Raw genomic sequence first — 18,010 nt, 5'->3', positions numbered from 1 at the left:
TCTGAATCTGTTAATCTGTTGAAAGATAAGGAATCTACTTGAAAGATAATGACAAGAGAGACCAGTCCAATTTTTCTTGTAAAGTGCATGCTGTTTAAACTTTTAAATGTTCATGTATACCTCTGTTTCTTTCTCATTGAGTTTTGGTACATTTGGTATTGTTCGATATGCTATCTAATATAGAGTGTGTGGCCCCACTTCAGTTGTTCAATTATTTTTCACTTAGCAGCGGGTGATTGATGGACCAATTATGCCAGCAATGTCCTTAATTTCAGAGAAGATGCAAAACAGATAACATGGATGAGCTTGAATAAATGCCGATAGTGTAGCTTTCTGCTGGACCATATATTCTGCCCGGAGAAGTTTCAGTGACCAATGGAAGCTTTGGTATATTTTTTTCAAGCAAAAGTAATCGTCTATTACCCATGTCAGGTTTCGACTCAAATTGTGGTGCTTCTGTTGGCATTCCTTATCTTTTATGCCTGATGTGAGTCTTAGTGCTAATAAGAACTATTTTTTCCAAATGGTAAATCTACCTTTTCCCCATCATGTGACTTAAAGCTAATCTATTCATGGTTAGTTTTCCTTCCTGTATAAAGGTCATCTGTTCCGGTACAGTTTTTCTTCGCTTTCTTTTACTGTAACATAGACCATGCTCACATGGTCGCAAATTGTAAACAGAGATGGAAACGTGCATACAGATCTCTCAAGCATGCAATATTTTTCCAGGGTGACAATTTTTTACATGGCTTTATATCTGAAGACACCTTTTGGTTGACTCTATTTGTTGTATATAAGTTCTATCCAAATGTACCTTTGGATGCTTATACCATAACTGATGGCCCTGGATAAGTTATATCTGAAGATACCTTTGGTGACCCCTTTCTATGTTCATTGGTGAATAATAGCGGAAAAAAAACTCGAATGAAACACTGAGACGACATAGAGGAACACTACTTGGGGCAGTACAATGTTATAGAGGTCGCTTTGTTGAGAGGTGAGCAAATACATGAAGCCAACAGAGCAACTGGGTGGGTGGATCATGACTAGCTCTGATTTTCTGTACGATTATTTGTCCTGCTCTTGCAATTCTCACACTCTATGTGAGAGAAGATCCCACAAGAATTATCATTGTTTGTGTTTAAGAGGGCCGTAAGGTTTATCCATATCATAGTGAGGCGTTGAGTTACGTATTTACTATAGACTAGATGACTGAATCTCAGTCAAGTTTTTCAAACATGCAAATTATATCACAGTTAATTCTTCATTCTTCAGCAAGGCAGCACAACGGGACTACATGGAGCAACAACACCCGAATTTGTTTATGCATTTGCTTTAGCCAAGATATCTCAATCCCGGGCGACTTTTCAAACATGCAAATTATGTTACGGTTCATGTTGCGACGCATGGGCAATTAAATGAAGAGGGGCAATTATTCGTTTACAAGGGATAATGAGATGGGGAACGGAAAGAGAGACAATGAGTGCAGTTCATCTCGCAACGAGAGTGTCTCCTTTTTCTGAGAGCGTGCGTGTTTGAATAGGCAAGTCCTTATGTTTGCTCCAAGCCCAAATAGTGCAAAAAACAATTATAAATATAATATAATTTTCAAAAAGACAAAACATTTTGTAAAAAAATCTGTTAAAAAAATTCCTTTTTAGAGAAATGTTCCAATTTACTAAAAATGTTAAATAATCTTAAAAAAGTGTTCCGGTCTTTATGTAAACGTTAACTTTTATCAAAGATAAGAATTTTTCCATGTTTAACCTTATCATCGACATTTATTAAAATTGGGTATAAGAAAATGATGCACAATGGCACATGAAGCAGGTTTTTTAGGCTAACCACACGCTTTATTAATTGCTCAATAATGTTGTGACGAATACACGTTTTTTGGCACATGAAGCAGTTGTCCCCATTTTCTCGCCCGGTGCAACGCACGGGCATTTGTACTAGTATGAAAACTACAACCAAATATGGAAGTCAGCTATGTATTGGCGAGGGTCTCTCTATGTGCATTGCGGTAACCATATTCTTATGATCCTAAGAAACTCACAGGTTACCTATGATATACCCTGTGACGAGGAAGAGCAAAGAGGCATCCTTCCTACTAGGTCGGTCTTAGCGAGTTATGAGAAAGGGATCCACTACGTGGCGCTCGACATGTTCCAACTCCAGGTGTGGAAACTGACGGAACTTGTTGACGGGCGGTTAGGGTGGACACGTACACACGAGGCCAACCTTAGTCTTTTCAGTCACCAAATAAAGCGCTCATCACAAGTTATAAAATCAATGGCGCGATGGGAGTTGGTCGAAAGCAATGAAGCAAAAGCCAGCCTCTTTGAACCCCCTCGGTGGCCAGAGCAAAGAGGAAGACGAAGATGAAGAAGAGAAAACCAAAAGTGGGTCCAACTACATGTGGGACTCGGATGAGGATAACTTCATTGACTTGGACGAAGGTGTCGTTGTCCGACCCGAGCCGTTGGAGCACTGGTGGTACTGCAGGATCATCGGAATGCATCCGCACAAGGACGTGCTCCTCCTCCACATGAACGGTAGGGCGATGGCGTACCATCTTAGCACCTCGAGGATGCAACACCTAGGCAAGGGGCTCGTCAAGGAAGTCGGCCGGTGGAACAGCGTCGAGCGTGCATTCCCTTACCGCCCGTGCTACATGGACGCGCTCCCGGTGGGGAAGATGTCACGGTGAATGTATATAGAGAGCATTGTTGCTTTCGTGCGTTTAAAAAAAAATCACGCTTTGCCGACTGGTAGAGAGTTAGGTTACTCGAGCATCTTGTCGGAAGAACAAGATTGTAAAAGAATGGAGGGAGTAAAATGATGATCAAGGAGGTGTGTGGCATATACGAGAAGTCCTGGATGGAACTCTGTGGTGTCACGGGTCAATAGGTGAAGAAGTGAATAGCGGCCTTGTGATCCAGAGCCCACATGTACCCCGATGAGTAGTAAAATCGAAAAAAAAAGGTGATTGAAAATTTCCAACAATTCTGATATTTTTTGGCAACAAACATTGATGAATATTTTAACCGTGTGTAGATTTTCATGAGTGAATGACATTTGTGGAGGTCTGGGAGAAAATGATTCAAAAAAATATCTTTTTGAAGCATTGATTTTATTTTTGTCCAAGACTTGCACCAATGTCATTCCATCATGAAATATGGCACGCAGATGAAGCATTCACCGATGTTTATCACAAAAAATGGGAATACTGTGGTGTTAAAATGTTTGTGTGGTCTTAGAGTTAGAGGACACTCTTATTCGCAAAAAAAAAAGAGTTAGAGGACACTCCAGCGTGGAGCATGCCCACGCGTCAGTCGCCACGCAAGCTACAGTACGTGTTGATTATCTCCTATCCTTTTGTCTGAAACAGGACACGTCAGTGCTGGTCAACTTTGGAAGCACGTACGTGTACCCACATTGCTAGCAATGCCTGACAGTGGCACTGACTAAACTGAACTAATAACAGGCCAAATTAGTGATAATAGCAGCTTTATTAGGTGGGTTTGTGGGTGGCTGGGACGAACAGACGATGCAGCATACATACGCGGAGCATGCATCTCGTAAAGCTAAGATTCTGCCGCTGTGTCAGAGCGAGCGAGGAGAATAAACATGTGCGTCCTTGGAGGCTTCTTCTGACTTGCTAGCTCCTGCTGACACAGGAATGGAATCATCTTAACAGTTCTTGCGAGTTTTTCTAGTGGTTTGGTTGTTGCACATCTAAGTGACACAATCGATCATAAAAAGAAAATAAAAATATATTCACATCTAAGTGATCCCAAAAGTATAGAGGGGCACTTGCGAGTTTTTCTAGTGTGTACTCCTACTATAACACTAATTACATATTTAGGGAGAAACTTCTATAAAAAAACCAGACTCCAAGCAAGTATCAATTTTTTTCGTTTGCTGCAGCGATGAACTTTCTGTTATGTCCAAAACAAGAAAAAAAAAACATACCATTAAGATCTCGAAGGACTGCTCCAACCCGATCCTTGAACCGTGTTAACATCGAATCCAGAAGGGGACCACTTTCGTATCGACTGTTCGTCGTATTTGACGGAAGCAAAGCGAGACGATGACACCGCGGTGTCGTCGGCGAGGGCTCGGACAAGAAGAACTCACCGGAGGCGAGGCACAGGAGTGAGGGGGAGAGAAACTACTGTGGTCGACTTAAGGCATTGCTGTTTTCAGTTGGAATTGACTTTGAATCACATATGAATTCGCCTCACCGGCAAAGATGATTGCCACTGAAGTACATTGGGGGCGTGCTTTAGGTAACTGCACCGAAAATAGTCGGAATCCAAGTTCAACTTCACTAGCAAAGCTGGTTATAAAAGAAAAATTAAGCTTCTAATTTTTCCTGCGAGAATCTGCTGCCTAAAACTGAAACAAAATGCGGTAAAACTTTCTTTTTGATAAAAGAAGGGCTAAACGAAAGCAAGTTTGATCTTACAAAGAACACGAAACCACCCACCGCTACTGCTACTCGCTCAACGGGGTAAAACTATCATGATACGACTTCCATTGACACTGGTTCTTGCCCGACTGACGCGGCTGCAGAGAGACGACGGTTCAGAGTTAATGCAGCAGTCCATGGCCGGAGGCCGGAGCCGTGTGTACGTCCAACCGTGGCTGACGACGGGGGTGGCTGCAGGCTGGCTCGCTGTAGCACGACGGCGACGGTGGGCCGGCCGTTTCGGTGGCGGTTGGCTGTCCAGATCGGCCGGTCAGACCCAGCGATCGAGCCAAATATAGGGAACCGTCTCGCTGGCGTGTATATACAACACAAAAAAAGTACTACTAGTATAGTCATATTTGAAGATATACAATAATAAGGATAATTAAAGACATACTCCCTCCGTCCCTTTTCAGTCTGCTTATAAAATTTGTCTGAAGTCAAACTTTGTAAACATTGATCAATTTTATATCAAAAAATATCGACACCGACAATACTAAGTCCATATCATTAGATGCATCATGAAATTATTTTTCATACTCCTACTATACAACTTTAGTATTATAAATGTTGCTATTTTTTAATATAAAATTTGTCTAAAGTCAAACTTCATAAAATTTGACCAACTTTATAGAAAAAATATCAGCACACACAATACTGAATCAATACCATTATATGCATCATATATTTGGTCAAACTTCAGTCGTTTGACTTCAGACAAATCTTATGCTCGAAGAAATGGAGGGAGTACATGTATGCATACAAATTAAAGAAAACCGCGTCGTCTCATACGTATAGCGTGTACAGGTGTTGACCATGCAGCCCATGCATGGAGAAATTCAGATATACACGCATCACGCATGAGGTGCTGACATTATTTATGGTTTCGAGGAAGGAATAATGGCGGTGTCCACTGACTGCTAGAGTGTCTCCATCCATTCCAGTCATAGCGGCCGGAGATGTATGGCGTACGTACGCCGACTATAAAGCTTCCTCTCCGGCACAGGCCCATATCCCTCACCTCCCACACCACAAACCGCGCCATCACTCATAGGGGCATCAGACAGACAGTCGCGAAGCGGTCGAGGCCGGCCACATACCACACCTCCACGGCCATGGAGCACCGCCGGAGCCGCCCGCCGTCGGTGGCCGCCGCCGGGGCCCTTCTCTGTAAGCAGCCAGTCGATCCATCCTAGCCATAAAAGAGACCATTTATTGCTCATCAGCTAACCACGCCGGCTCACTTCAATTCTCGCTCTCTGCTTCTCTGACTCCACTCATTGATTTGCCCTCTGTCTCTCTGATGAACTGAAGGCCTGGCGATGCTGCTGGTCGGGGCGCTGTTGCCCGCTGCCTCGGCCGCGTCGGCGGACGGGTGCCCGGCCGGCGGCGAGCGGGCGAGCAAGCAGCAGGGGAGGAGTCGTGGTCGTCACCATCGGAAGCATGAGGTGGCGGAGGAGCTGTGGGTGTTCGGCGACTCGTACGCGGACACGGGCAACCTGGGGAACCTGGGGCGGGAGCTGACCCACGCCTGGTACGACCCATATGGCAAGACCTTCCCGCGCCGCCCCGCCGGCCGATTCTCCGACGGCCGCGTCCTCACAGACTTCGTCGGTAAGTCCACTAACCACACCCTGCTCCTCCTTCGCTAGTCCTCGCCGTCGATTACTACTCCGGACGCTCGCCTCGCCGGAGAAGACGTGGCACGGCGGTGCTGTGCGGTGCAGTGGACGGAGTAAATACATGTGTAGTATGCAGTTGGTCGTTGGGTCCAAATGAAGTCCAATAGATAGATAGATGGACGCAGAAATCAAGCTGTCCATGGAATTCGCTCGCCAATGCATTGATTGGTTGATACATACACAGATAGGTCGTGTCCAAATCGTTGGGTGGACGACGGAGTACTCCCTAATCTCTTTTTATTTCGCATATAAGATTTATTTGAAGTCTGACCGTGTTTATGTAAAAAAAAATATCAAACATTCACAATAGTAGTTCCAAATAGATGTTATTAGATGCATCGTCGAATTAATTTCCGCATCATATAACTTTAATATTGGAGATGTTGGCATTTCTAAATATAAATTTGGTCGAAATTTCTGAAACTTGACTTCAGAAAATCTTATACGCGAAGTAAAAAAGAAACGGTGGAGTAACTAGGGGTACTAATTCGTTGAGTTCTACTATACATGGCCAGACGGCCGGTAACTAATCCTCTTGCATTTTCATCTTCTTCTTTTCATTTCATTTTGGTAACATATCGGTCTTCACGGTTGGGTGCAACATGATCACCCATCTTGGCCATACGCTAGCTGCATGCGTTGCATGTCGCCGGCAAAATGGACACATGCCGCCATTCCTCTTTCCATGCATCTGTATGGTGTACCCATGCATGCACACATGGAGCTAAATTCATCAGTGTGCATGCGCGCGCACATGCATCTGCACGCCCAACCTCGTGCGTGTGTAGCAAGCATTTCACCGACTACCGTCGTCTTGTCACGACTCAAGCCCACTCCTGGCTTCACCCATGATCGATCGATATGCATTATTAAACTAGCATATAGTCCCTTCATTCCTAAATATAAGCCCCATTAAAGATTTCACTACGGATTACATACGAAACAAAATAAGTATATATTTCCTATCTTCTGTTGAGTGTAAGCTGATGAAGGCTGAGCATAACAATGTATAGCATGCACACATGACACATCCATCGATTCCAGTGCTTGTCCGGTCAGATCAGATGTGCTACGCAGCTTGTCTGAAGCGCCGGCAGGAGCTTTCATAATCTGACCGACGTTTTTGTTTCAAACCAGCTGAGAGCTGACCGTACTACATAGGCTTTTTCATAGGGTGGTGGCGCATCACACTCGGCTACACTACCATCCTCATAATGTATCAGGTAGGAGTCATGCTACTCATGCAATTTGACATATAAACACCACTATAGTGTTGCATATTTCTCAGGCAATGGCAATGCTCTGTTTCGCCAGGGAACTTTAAATGTTACCCGACAAACGTTCACCAGGAACATATGACATTTTGAACGATTTTTATGGCATTTTTAGTGTATGCGGGGTGGCAGTTTCTTCGGAGCGACACTCATTCGGAATGCCCCCCGTTCTTGGCAAACGTTCGCCAGATACGAGGGTCCAAACTTTATGCTAAGCTAGCGAGATCTTTCTCGTACTGACTACGTGCTACCAAGTGCACCATACACGTTGTTTAGTCAGTACAAAATCAAAAAGTGTCAAAAGCTACTTAGCAAATCTGAATCTGCTAACAACCAGTAGGAGTACTTCCATTCCATGTCAGAAAAGGGGACAGTAAGATATTCCCAGCTCCAACCTAACCCTGACACCTTCCCTTTTCCAGCACAAAAGCTCCTCGGATTATTCTCATCAGCTTACTTACATCCACTGATCAGTCAGTCAATAGCTTAGGATGATTGATTAGTCGCCATGCACATTAGTACTCCCTCCGTCTGAAAAAACTTGTCCCAACTTTGTTCTTAAAATGGATGAATCTAGCACTAACTTGGTGCTTGGTGCTAGATACATCCATTTGAGAGACAAACTTTTTCGGACGGAGAGAGTATTATTTAGTTTATTTATTTGTATAAATCAAAAAAGTCTTAAAGGCTAGTAGCAAATCTGAATCTGCTAACTACTAATGCCTTGGTACTACTTCCATTCCATGTCAGAGAAAGGGACAGTAAGATATTCCCGGCTCCAGCCACACCCCTGGCATCTTCCCCTTTCCAGCACAAAAGCTAGATTAATTTATACTTCCTCGGTTTTTAAATATAAGTCTTTTTAGATATTTTAAATGAAATATAACACACAGATGTATGTAGACATATTCTAGAGTGTATATTCATTCATTTTACTCCATACGTAGTCATTTGTTAAAATCTCTAAAAAGACTTATGTTTGGGAACGGAGGGAGTAGTTATGCAGGCTTGCTAACCGTCAGGTAACCTCAAAACAATTTGAGCGTCGGTCACTTTCTACTCTGCGTGAGGCCGTAGGCCGGGATGTTGTGAGGTGCACCGGTGGCGAGCGCCGACCATGGATGAGGAGATCCGGCGGGAGTGAGTCCGAAACTTGAGACCGGTTTGTCGCCGACGCTGTTGATTGGGGTGTGGCTTAGAGGGATGACTTGGGCGGCGATGGGGAGGGCAGAGCGGCGCATGGCAGAGGGGCCCGGAGGAAGTAAAATGCATTTTTTTGGCCGTTGGATCAGGATCTAGTGGTCCTGATGAAAGTGACCGAGTCGCATGAAATATTCAGGTAACTGACATATAGATATAGGCAAATAGTAGTTATACTACACCATGAGATCATCACTAATCTACTCATACTTGTCGGAGAAATGGGAGATAGTATGTTTGAGATGAGTGTTTTGTACTGTCATTGGCGTAGTGTTTCTACTTAACTATTTTTGGTCTGACGTGGCATATGCATGTGCCGATGTGCGTGCAGCTTCGGCGCTGGGGATGCGGACGCCGGTGGCCTACAAGGCGCGGCGGCGGGCGTCGCGGGAGACCCTCGCGCGCGGCATGAACTTCGCCGTCGGCGGCGCCGGCGTGCTCGACACCGGCAACTTCCAGCGCAACATCAGCGCCCAGATCGACCTCTTCCAGGCCATGCACCACAGCCAGCAGCGCGGCTGCGGCAAGCGGACGGCGCTCGTCGTCGTCTCCGGCAACGACTACGCCTACGCCGCCGCCGACAAGGACAACGGCACCAGCGTACGTCCTCACTATGCAACAACCGCACCTGTCAGGTGTCAACCTACTGCCCATATCTGATTGACTGACGGAGTTGTTCTGCTCTCCGAGTGCAGGCGGCGATCGCGTACATCCCGACGGTGGTGCGGGAGCTCCGGGAGCAGCTCCGGCGGCTGCGCGACGAGGCGGGGATGCGGAGGGTGGTGGTGACCAACCTGCACCCCATGGGCTGCACGCCGACATTCACCCGCCTGCTCAACTACACCGGCTGCGACCCACTGGCCAACGCCGGGGCCGCGCAGCACAACACCGCGCTCCGGTCCATCCTCGGCGCCCTCGACCCCAACAACCGCACCTTCCTCCTCCTCGACGTCCACACCCCCTTCGCCGACATCCTCCTCAACGACGACGACAACAAGAGCAGCAGCAGGTTCGCGAGCACGCTGCGGCCATGCTGCGAGAGCTTCAGGGCCGACGGCTACTGCGGCGAGGAGAATGAGAACGGCACACGGCAGTACACGCTCTGCGACGACCCCGGCCGCTACTTCTACTGGGACGACGTGCACCCGACGCAGGCCGCCTGGGCTGCTGTCGCCGGCACCTTCAGGGTCGCCGTCAAGAGCTTCCTCTCCGTCTGACAAGACATGGCCATGTTTTTTGTGATAGACATAAGCTACCATTACTAGTAGTACCCAGCAGAAAGCAGTACTAACCAACACCATTGTTCTCCCCTGTTTCTGCTTCACCTGAAACAAGCAGCTTCCAAAATACAATAAGCAAGTGCAAAATTTGTTCCATTTGCTTCTGCTCCACTCACCTCAACAACTGAAATTCGCTACTCTATTCCGAGTAAAGATCGAGTAAGCCAAGCCGAGCATCGAACTATGACGCATGAGCGAGAAGAGAACACACCATTTCGCTTCGGAAAAGGAAGCGGATGCACCGTGCATCCTGCTCGCAATAAGAAACGGCATTGCGCCTATGGACCCAAAAAGTTCCTCAAGACCTTCTACGGATAAAACTGTTACAGAACCATATCAGGCGACCTCGCTTTCTTTCTACTGTTGTTACACCCGCGTTACAGCGAACAGGTTAAAGTCATTCCGCCGAGGTCACACCTTGACGAACAGGCGGGGGACACTAGGAACTACAAGCAGAATAAAACAACCACGAGAAAGTTCTCAAAATACACTATGGTGTATGCACTTTTTCTCTATGCTTACCAAGGGGTCAATAAATCGCCAGCAAACCGGACCGGAAGGGTTTGTTTGCTACGCGGTGGCGTCCTTGGCTTCTGTCGCGGGAGGTGTGACGTCCATTTTATCGACCTTGGCATCTGCTGCTGGAGGTGTCACGTCCATTTTATCGACCTTGGCATCTGCTGCTGGAGGCGTCACGTCCATTTTGTCGACGTTTTCCTCGGCGGCGCTTTCGTACTCCGACAGCAGGTCCATGAACTCGTTGAGCAGCCGCTGGACTTTGCGGTTTGTCGCCATCGAAGGAAGTATGTCTTCCCTGAGAAGTTTATGTTTCTTCATTCCCTGCAAAAGTAACCACCAGCAAAGTTTATCAATCGAAGAGCGCAACTGACACCGGTGTTGAAATCGAATACAATTACTATATAATTCAATGTTTCTAAGCCCTTCAGTTAATATAGAAATTGAGTATAATCCAAGGTTCAAATAATCTGTCTTCTGTGAAGCTGGTACCTGTAACAGGAAGGACTGTAGCAACTAACAGAAACTACCAGTCTATGGAATAACTAAACATTCATATGTATGCCATGGAATCTAACAGAAAAAGAGCCTTACAAGAACATCAGGATCCCATGACGGATTATTCGCATCGGTAGACACAGCACCAACCATGCCCATGGGAGGGCCAAGAAAGCTCTCGCAGACTTCACGTAGGCGAGATTCATCTGCCTCTCTGCAGGCGAAAGAAGGATTTCAGCAAAGCATGATACTACTTCAAGACGAAATCTCTCAACCAATTGAACAGATAAAGTTCATGCTTACAGAAAATACTAAAAGTGAAGAGAGCAGAATCTGTACAGATGCGCTGAATGATATATAATGAGCTAACCTTGCCAAAAACCTAATGTAGGATAGGAGGCATTGGCGATATTCCTGTGAAGACTTCAAAGCCAACGAAGCTGCTAGCTGGGTCTCAAGATGGGCCCGCGTCTGCACTCCATCGTCTGTAACCCTGAGGTGGAAACAGTCACACAGGTACATTCAGAACAAACTCTGGGATACTGTGCAATAGGCACCCAGCTTGTCACAGACATTAGTTTCAAGCATCTATAAGACTAAATAAATAAACCAAAGGAGCTTTGCATACCTGCTCCAAACAGGCTTTCTAGCCATGAACTTTCCTATATCAATCTGCAACTTTCCTAGCTCTCCACCTTGAGTAGAACTAAACGAGCTAGAAAAATTTGATGCTGGAAAACAATCATCCGCAATCCTTAGCCAGCACTTCATGCTCATGTCGTAGAGGAAAGCGTGCCGGGTGGCAAGGACAACCAAGGGCGAACCACATCTTGAGAACTTAGCAGATATAACCTTTACTGCACCTGTCACGCAAGAAAGAAAGTTCAACTTCAAGAAACAACATGCATCAGACACTAATCGAGATGCAGCAAGGTGAACTGAGGAAGGACTGGATGTAAATGTTTTACCAGAATCTTTGGCTGATGCCTCATCTGGAGAGGTAACCAAAGACGCCAAAGAATCTTGCAAGATGCAGGTCCTGTTATTGAGATCCCATATGTACATTAAACCTCTCCTTGTTACAAGTAATAGTTTCCAGCAGTCATCACAATCTATAAAAACAGCTGAGGAGCCCATCATCATTGCTGGCATTGCTCGCATCCCACATTTTGTGTAAACCTAATCAAACCAGAACACAATTGATTGGGTAGTTTAGGGCTAACATTCTTCAAAAAACTGAAAACACACAAAATCAACGAAACAAAAAAAGTACACCAGAGGGGTTATTTCTACCTGCAGGCAGCCATCTTCACAGCCAACTGCCCAGAAGTTTGCATTACCAGCCAAGACAGTAACTTTTCCGGAGATGCGATCGGACCAAAGAGTTTCTGTTCCTTTTGTACATCTAATCTCGGTTTCTTTTGTTGAAAAGGAACCACCCAGTCCAATCATATCACCTGCAGAACGTTCTACTGGCTTGGCTTCAAGGCAGACTGGCAAAGAATCATCATTGTCCTTCTTATTGAATACAAAAATAGAGAGCTCAGAGGAGGAGGCCAGCAAGCCTGGAACAACAGAACCAGTGTGTTCAACACTCAACCTTCCATCCCTGCCAGTACCAGCTGAAGCTTTTTGAATAACAAGACTCTCGCTAATGTTAGCTCTTGCTGTGATGCCAGAGCGTTCCCTAACTCCACAATTGTTACAGTTAGCGGTACCGTAGGATGATCTTATTCCATTCTCTCCAGGGCGCATTCGCTGATCTAGGGATGAAAAATCAACAACTTGATTCTGAGGACGGTTGGACAAGTTTTCCTGGTTAGAAGGAAATCCCACTGCCTCTGGAATTATTCTTTTCCGACCATCAGGACGCCGGTATTCCCTTTGTTTTACTGGACTAGATACCCGGGTAACTTTAGACGTGTCATCAGCCGCTTGACCTGCTGTTTTCTTTTCGCCTTCAGGTAGAGTTTCAGGAGCTTTCTGACTCTCCACAACCACAACAGGAGGTGGTTTAGGTACATCTGCAGGAACTTTTGGGGGTGCCTGATATTGTTGGACGATAGGTGTCGCCTTCTTGGCAGCCAATTGCTTCACTGATGCTTCTTCTAGCAGCAACTGCGCAGGGCTTTCAGCTAGATTTGATTGCCTCCCTCTGACATCACCATATCTACTCCTCTTTAATTCATCCAGTTCAGAATCACTTAGCCTGTATCCAAGCTCCTTTGCTTCAAAGTGAAAGGTCGCAACTGATCCATCCAGAGAGCACGCGAAAAGTGAATAACCATCAGGGCTCCTGTAAGGGAGAAAAAATGGTTCCACCGTTAGCCGCACATGGCAACATCTTTTGTTACAAATGTAAGGTTAAAGTGTCTTACCAAGATAAATCAACCACGCTTTGAGTGAAGAAATGCTTAGCAACAAACAATGGCCGGGCACCTGCTGTTGTCCAAACAGTAATAGTCCGGTCTTGACTTCCAATAGCAATAACATTATATGGTTGATATTCTTTTGCTGATGTTTTTGATGCTCCATTGGCCCATCCAGCTGGTGCCGTCTTTGCGTCTTGACCAGTAGCTAAATTCTTACGGAACATCGAGTGATTAAACTTCACCACCACCACAGGCGCATTATGTCCCAGAAAGTCAAAAGTTGCAGTCCACTCGCCCCGTTCAAGCACAGGGGCCGAGTGCCTAGGTTTCTGGAAACCATGAGTTGTGGTTATGAAGTGGCCACAGGGCGACCAAGCAAGCCGCCTAAAAAATGTCGAACCAAGCTGCGGAACACAGAAAAGTAATATTTTTCAGTAAGAAAGACTTCTCTGCAAACAAAAGACGTGTCAGACACAGAAACAGTAAATTGATAACAAAATGGCATGAAACATAACATACGGATTTTGACCAATGGCCTTCAGTCTTGTGAGCAAGACTCCAGTCACTCGTACGCCATATGATAACAGTCTTGTCATCTGACTGGCTTGCAATAAAAGATCCAATAGGATCCCAAGTAACTCCTTTAACTAAGCTGGAATGCCCCCGCAAGACGGCAGTGCAAATACCGTTTGTCATGCTCCAAATGTGAACAGTATTGTCCAAGCTGCCGCTAGCCAACGTCGAGTCATCAGGGGACCAATTTAGATCTACCTACTTTCGGCATAAGAAACAGATACGTGATTAATACAAAAGACTAACAAAGGCAGCTCTGGAATTTTGGCAGATAATTACCACATTCAGATCTACCTACTTTAGGCATAAGAAACAGGAATGTGTTTAATAGGAAAGATTAAAGATCACAGTATCAATATTTTTATCAGGTTTCCATAAATTGGAAGAAAGATAGCTAGACTGAAATTTTGGCAGATAATTACCACGTCCGCAGTATGCCCCCTTAAGGTCATAACGACCTTCCAATTTTCTATATCTGCAGGCTCTCCGCTTCCAAACTCAGATGTACCGGAACCAGCTTTCCTTTCATGAATTAGGATAGCTTGATCGTCTGATCCTGAAGCAAGATAGCGTCCATGCTTGGCCCATCTCACACAGTTTACTGATCCGAAATGATCACGCATTGTAGCCAGCAATCTTTGGTTGGAATCATCATTTTGGTTGTCTTTGCTCACGGATTTCATGTTCCATATGCGAACCTATTTTTGAAGCAGACAAACAGATGATGATTAGCAACAGGCATGTTACTTAACAAATCGGTTAAAATAGAAAAAATAATGTACAAGAGTTGATGCAAAATTCTTGCAGTATGACACAACAAGTTAACAACATCAACACTGCAGAACCAAACCAATATATTAGCATCGTCAAACAAACATCCTACCAATAAATTTGACTAACAGACAGCTATTTCGGCAAATAAATCATGATTCATGAACCATAACTTTCTATTAGTTACCTTCCATTAGTAAGAAAAATGGCTCAATTACCATCATAAGAACGGTAGGCTTGAGCCCCAAAAAATTTCAAGCTTGACCAAAGAGTGCCACCAAATAACAAGTTCCTAATACTACAGCACAAACTAACTTCAGTCAAGGACAACAATGAAGAAGCAGAACCAATTGAGACACACAACCACGCAGATTCCTGTAAGCCGGAAACGACAACACTGAACCTCACAAGCTTATGCAGAGAACGACGTATAAAACGAGCAAAGGTACGGCTACAACACTGAACCTCACACGCTTATGCACGGGACAACCTATAGAATGAGGAACAATAGGCGCTACGACACACTGATTTGTACTATTTCCATCTACACTTGACCTCAACGCCAAAATTCATGGCTGCAAAGAACTGAGCTTGGCACTACTCCCCTGAGCCGGAGAAACGACAACACTGAACCTCGCAAGCTAATGCAGAGAACAGCGTATGAAACGAGCAATGGCTACCACTACATCACACTGATGTGCACTATTTCCATCTACGCTGAACCTCAACGCCGGTTCGCCGCTGGAAAGAACCGAGCTTGGCCAAGCCAAAGCCGAATTCCACGCGAGAAATTAGCAAGAGGGGAAAAAAAATTCAACCTTCTGGTCGCCGCCTCCCGTGGCGAAGCGGAGGCCGCTGGGCTGGATGTCGATGGAGAAGATCTGCAGGCCGTCATGGCGAACCCAGCTGGGCTTCTCCGTCAGCATCTCCGCGCCCCCTCTTCCTGCCGCCGCCGCCCCCCTTCTTCGTCAAGCCGAGGCGCCCATGACCAAAACCCTAGAAACCGAAAACCCTAGCTCCGGCGCGGCCCCTCGGGCGGAGGGGAGGGCGGGGACGGGCGGCTCCGGGGGTTCGGGATGACGGAGGCGGGTGGATTTACGGGGGGAGGCGGCCGAGCTCGGGGACGGCGGCGAGAAGGAGGGCGCCGCGGCGGCGGCGGGGCGAGGAACACGGCGGCGAGGGAGGTGGGGACGAACGAGAGCGTTCGTGAGAAGGGCAAAAAAATTGAATCGAATCGAAGAATTGAAACAAAATTACAAATTTAGAAACTTGGCAACTGCTGCTTTGAGATTCGTACTGATGTGTTGTATTGGTAGGTGCATTGTGGAGGTTGTGTGAAGTGCTGTGCAATGTGACAAGGAAGCTTCTATTAATATTTGGACAAGACTTGCCAACAATTGGCAACCTTTTATGAGATTGGCAAGATAACTTTGTAACCAACTCGTCAAAAAAAAAACTTTATAACCAACTAGCTAATTACACGTGTGTTGCTACAGGACGAAACAGTGTTTGAAGAGTGGTGGCAATGTAAAGCGGCAGATTATGAGCAGTCTTGGAAAGAACAGTTAGAAAAGTGGATTGCGTGAAGTATAATGTTTTTTTTCGATAAACGAAGTATAATGTTATCTGCATGCCTAATTAATTATTTACATTAATGACTTGTTTTTAAAATTGATTTTGCACAAAAATAAATCCTATTTAAATGGCATAATTAATTGCACATGTAATTAATTGTCTGGCTAATTAATTATATATTTTTGAATTAACTTACAAATCGATTCGACACTAATTACTATTAATTTTTGTTACCGGACCAATTGTACTCGGAGATGCACTAAAAAATTGATATATTTTTCCCGTGATGTGATCATCGGATCTAGCAATCCGTCGCACGGCATTCCTCCTGCACGCATGGATACCATAGAGGCGGTGCACTTGCGCCGCTCCGGCGAACTTCTACGTGGGATCTGACACCTGGTTGTTCAAGGGAATCGCGAGGAGGAGATTGACTCCGAGACGCGCTGCCCCAACTCTATTTCCGCTGCACGGTACTGCGCGTCTAGTGGTAATGATTTGTGGTCCATCTCCCTAGCATGTTCCTGATTGATCTACCTATAGGAATATTTTTATCTTGCAGTCGATGCATCTAGCATGGCCCAATAGATAGCAACCTTCCCCTTTACGACCGCGTCGCCTGATTCCCCTCTAGGATAATGCCGCCTCCCCCTCGAGGATTGCACTGTATCCCATCCAGGTTTGTCGCCATCGTCACCCATCCAGGTCGCCAGTCAGGAACAAAGGACACGGGACTCGAGACTCGGGAGTTGCCTCGAGCTATGTTTGTGTGCCTTCGTAGCTCACCTTCATATGAATGTTCAAGCGCAAATCCACCGCTCTCTTGTGAGTATGGAACTATGGGTGGCCTTTGTTTTCCGCAGTTCTTCCCAACTGAACTCTTATTTGTGCATTCATGTATTGGTTGTGTTAAATTGATTAGAAAACAAAACGTATGAGCTAGTTGTAAGAAGATTTTAAAATAGACATCATTAGAGTCAATATTGTTCTTTTGTGCTATTTAAAAGATCTAGCAATCCAGACCCTTTTGGTGATGGTCTTAGTGCTATGGAGGTTTACAAAAGTGATGTTAAGGTTGATGGCATATGTCTCTTGTGCTACATAAAAAAGAGGACTAGTGGTAGCAAGCCATTCTGTGATCATCTCCCTTAGCATGTTCCTAGTTGATTCTAGAAACTGGTAGCAAGCTATTCTGCCAATGCCTACCTAATATGTTTAGCTAATTGTGCTAAGAATTCAGTTGTTTTCTTCTAATTGTCAGAAACTAATTAGTACCAATACATTGTTGAATAATCATGCGTATTGGTGTCGAACAATCATGCATATTGGCGTCAGAAACTAGAATGTGAATGGTGACACGCACTCGTGGTTCAGTAACACACATTCACCAGATGAAGTATGGTGTATTGGTATTTACAATAAATCAAATCCTATCAAATTGCGAAATTATTATGGAGAGAAATTTATGAGGTTTCAGGCTGCTATGACACATAAGAGCACCATGTCTCTTCTGTTCACTTGAAAGTTGAAACTTCTGCATTTGTTGCGACTTGCTTTTTTTAATATCTTTGTGTTCTATTGTAGCCAAATTTATTATAAAGATAATATCACGTGAAGCCATATAACTTGCGTTGGGTTTTCAGTTTGGTGCAACAACTTGGAAAATACGAATTTGTGGTCATCTAACTTGATGTCCGGTGCAAATACGGTGCATTGTAATGTATATCCGGGCGTATACTCTGTGTCAGCGTGGCAGTGACCCACACGTCAATGGCTGATATTTTTTTAGACATAA

The 18,010-nt window shown here is 45.2% G+C and overlaps 2 protein-coding genes across 2 annotated transcripts; one reads left to right on the top strand and one right to left on the bottom strand.

The window, feature by feature from the left end:
* Positions 1 to 5,444: 5,444 nt before the first annotated feature.
* LOC123087395 (GDSL esterase/lipase At5g03610) lies at positions 5,445 to 10,006 on the top strand. Its single transcript, XM_044509398.1, has 4 exons — positions 5,445 to 5,644; positions 5,789 to 6,088; positions 8,962 to 9,230; positions 9,326 to 10,006. The coding sequence occupies exons 1-4, from the start codon at positions 5,590 to 5,592 to the stop codon at positions 9,845 to 9,847; spliced, it is 1,146 nt and encodes a 381-aa protein (XP_044365333.1). The 5' UTR covers positions 5,445 to 5,589; the 3' UTR covers positions 9,848 to 10,006.
* Positions 10,007 to 10,191: 185 nt separating this feature from the next.
* On the bottom strand, positions 10,192 to 15,565 carry LOC123087394 (protein HIRA; the record flags this gene model as incomplete). The annotated part of the gene is given in 10 exon segments (XM_044509397.1): positions 10,192 to 10,750; positions 11,021 to 11,138; positions 11,295 to 11,417; positions 11,553 to 11,787; positions 11,893 to 12,103; positions 12,218 to 13,220; positions 13,303 to 13,700; positions 13,816 to 14,067; positions 14,292 to 14,567; positions 15,459 to 15,565. Coding segments are annotated over 9 exon segments (2,871 nt in total). The 3' UTR covers positions 10,192 to 10,480.
* Between the last annotated feature and the right edge of the window lie 2,445 nt (positions 15,566 to 18,010).

Source organism: Triticum aestivum, chromosome 4A (assembly GCF_018294505.1).
Source record: "Triticum aestivum cultivar Chinese Spring chromosome 4A, IWGSC CS RefSeq v2.1, whole genome shotgun sequence".
NCBI classification, from domain to species: Eukaryota; Viridiplantae; Streptophyta; class Magnoliopsida; order Poales; family Poaceae; genus Triticum; species Triticum aestivum.
This window is presented reverse-complemented; position numbering and strand designations above follow the sequence as displayed.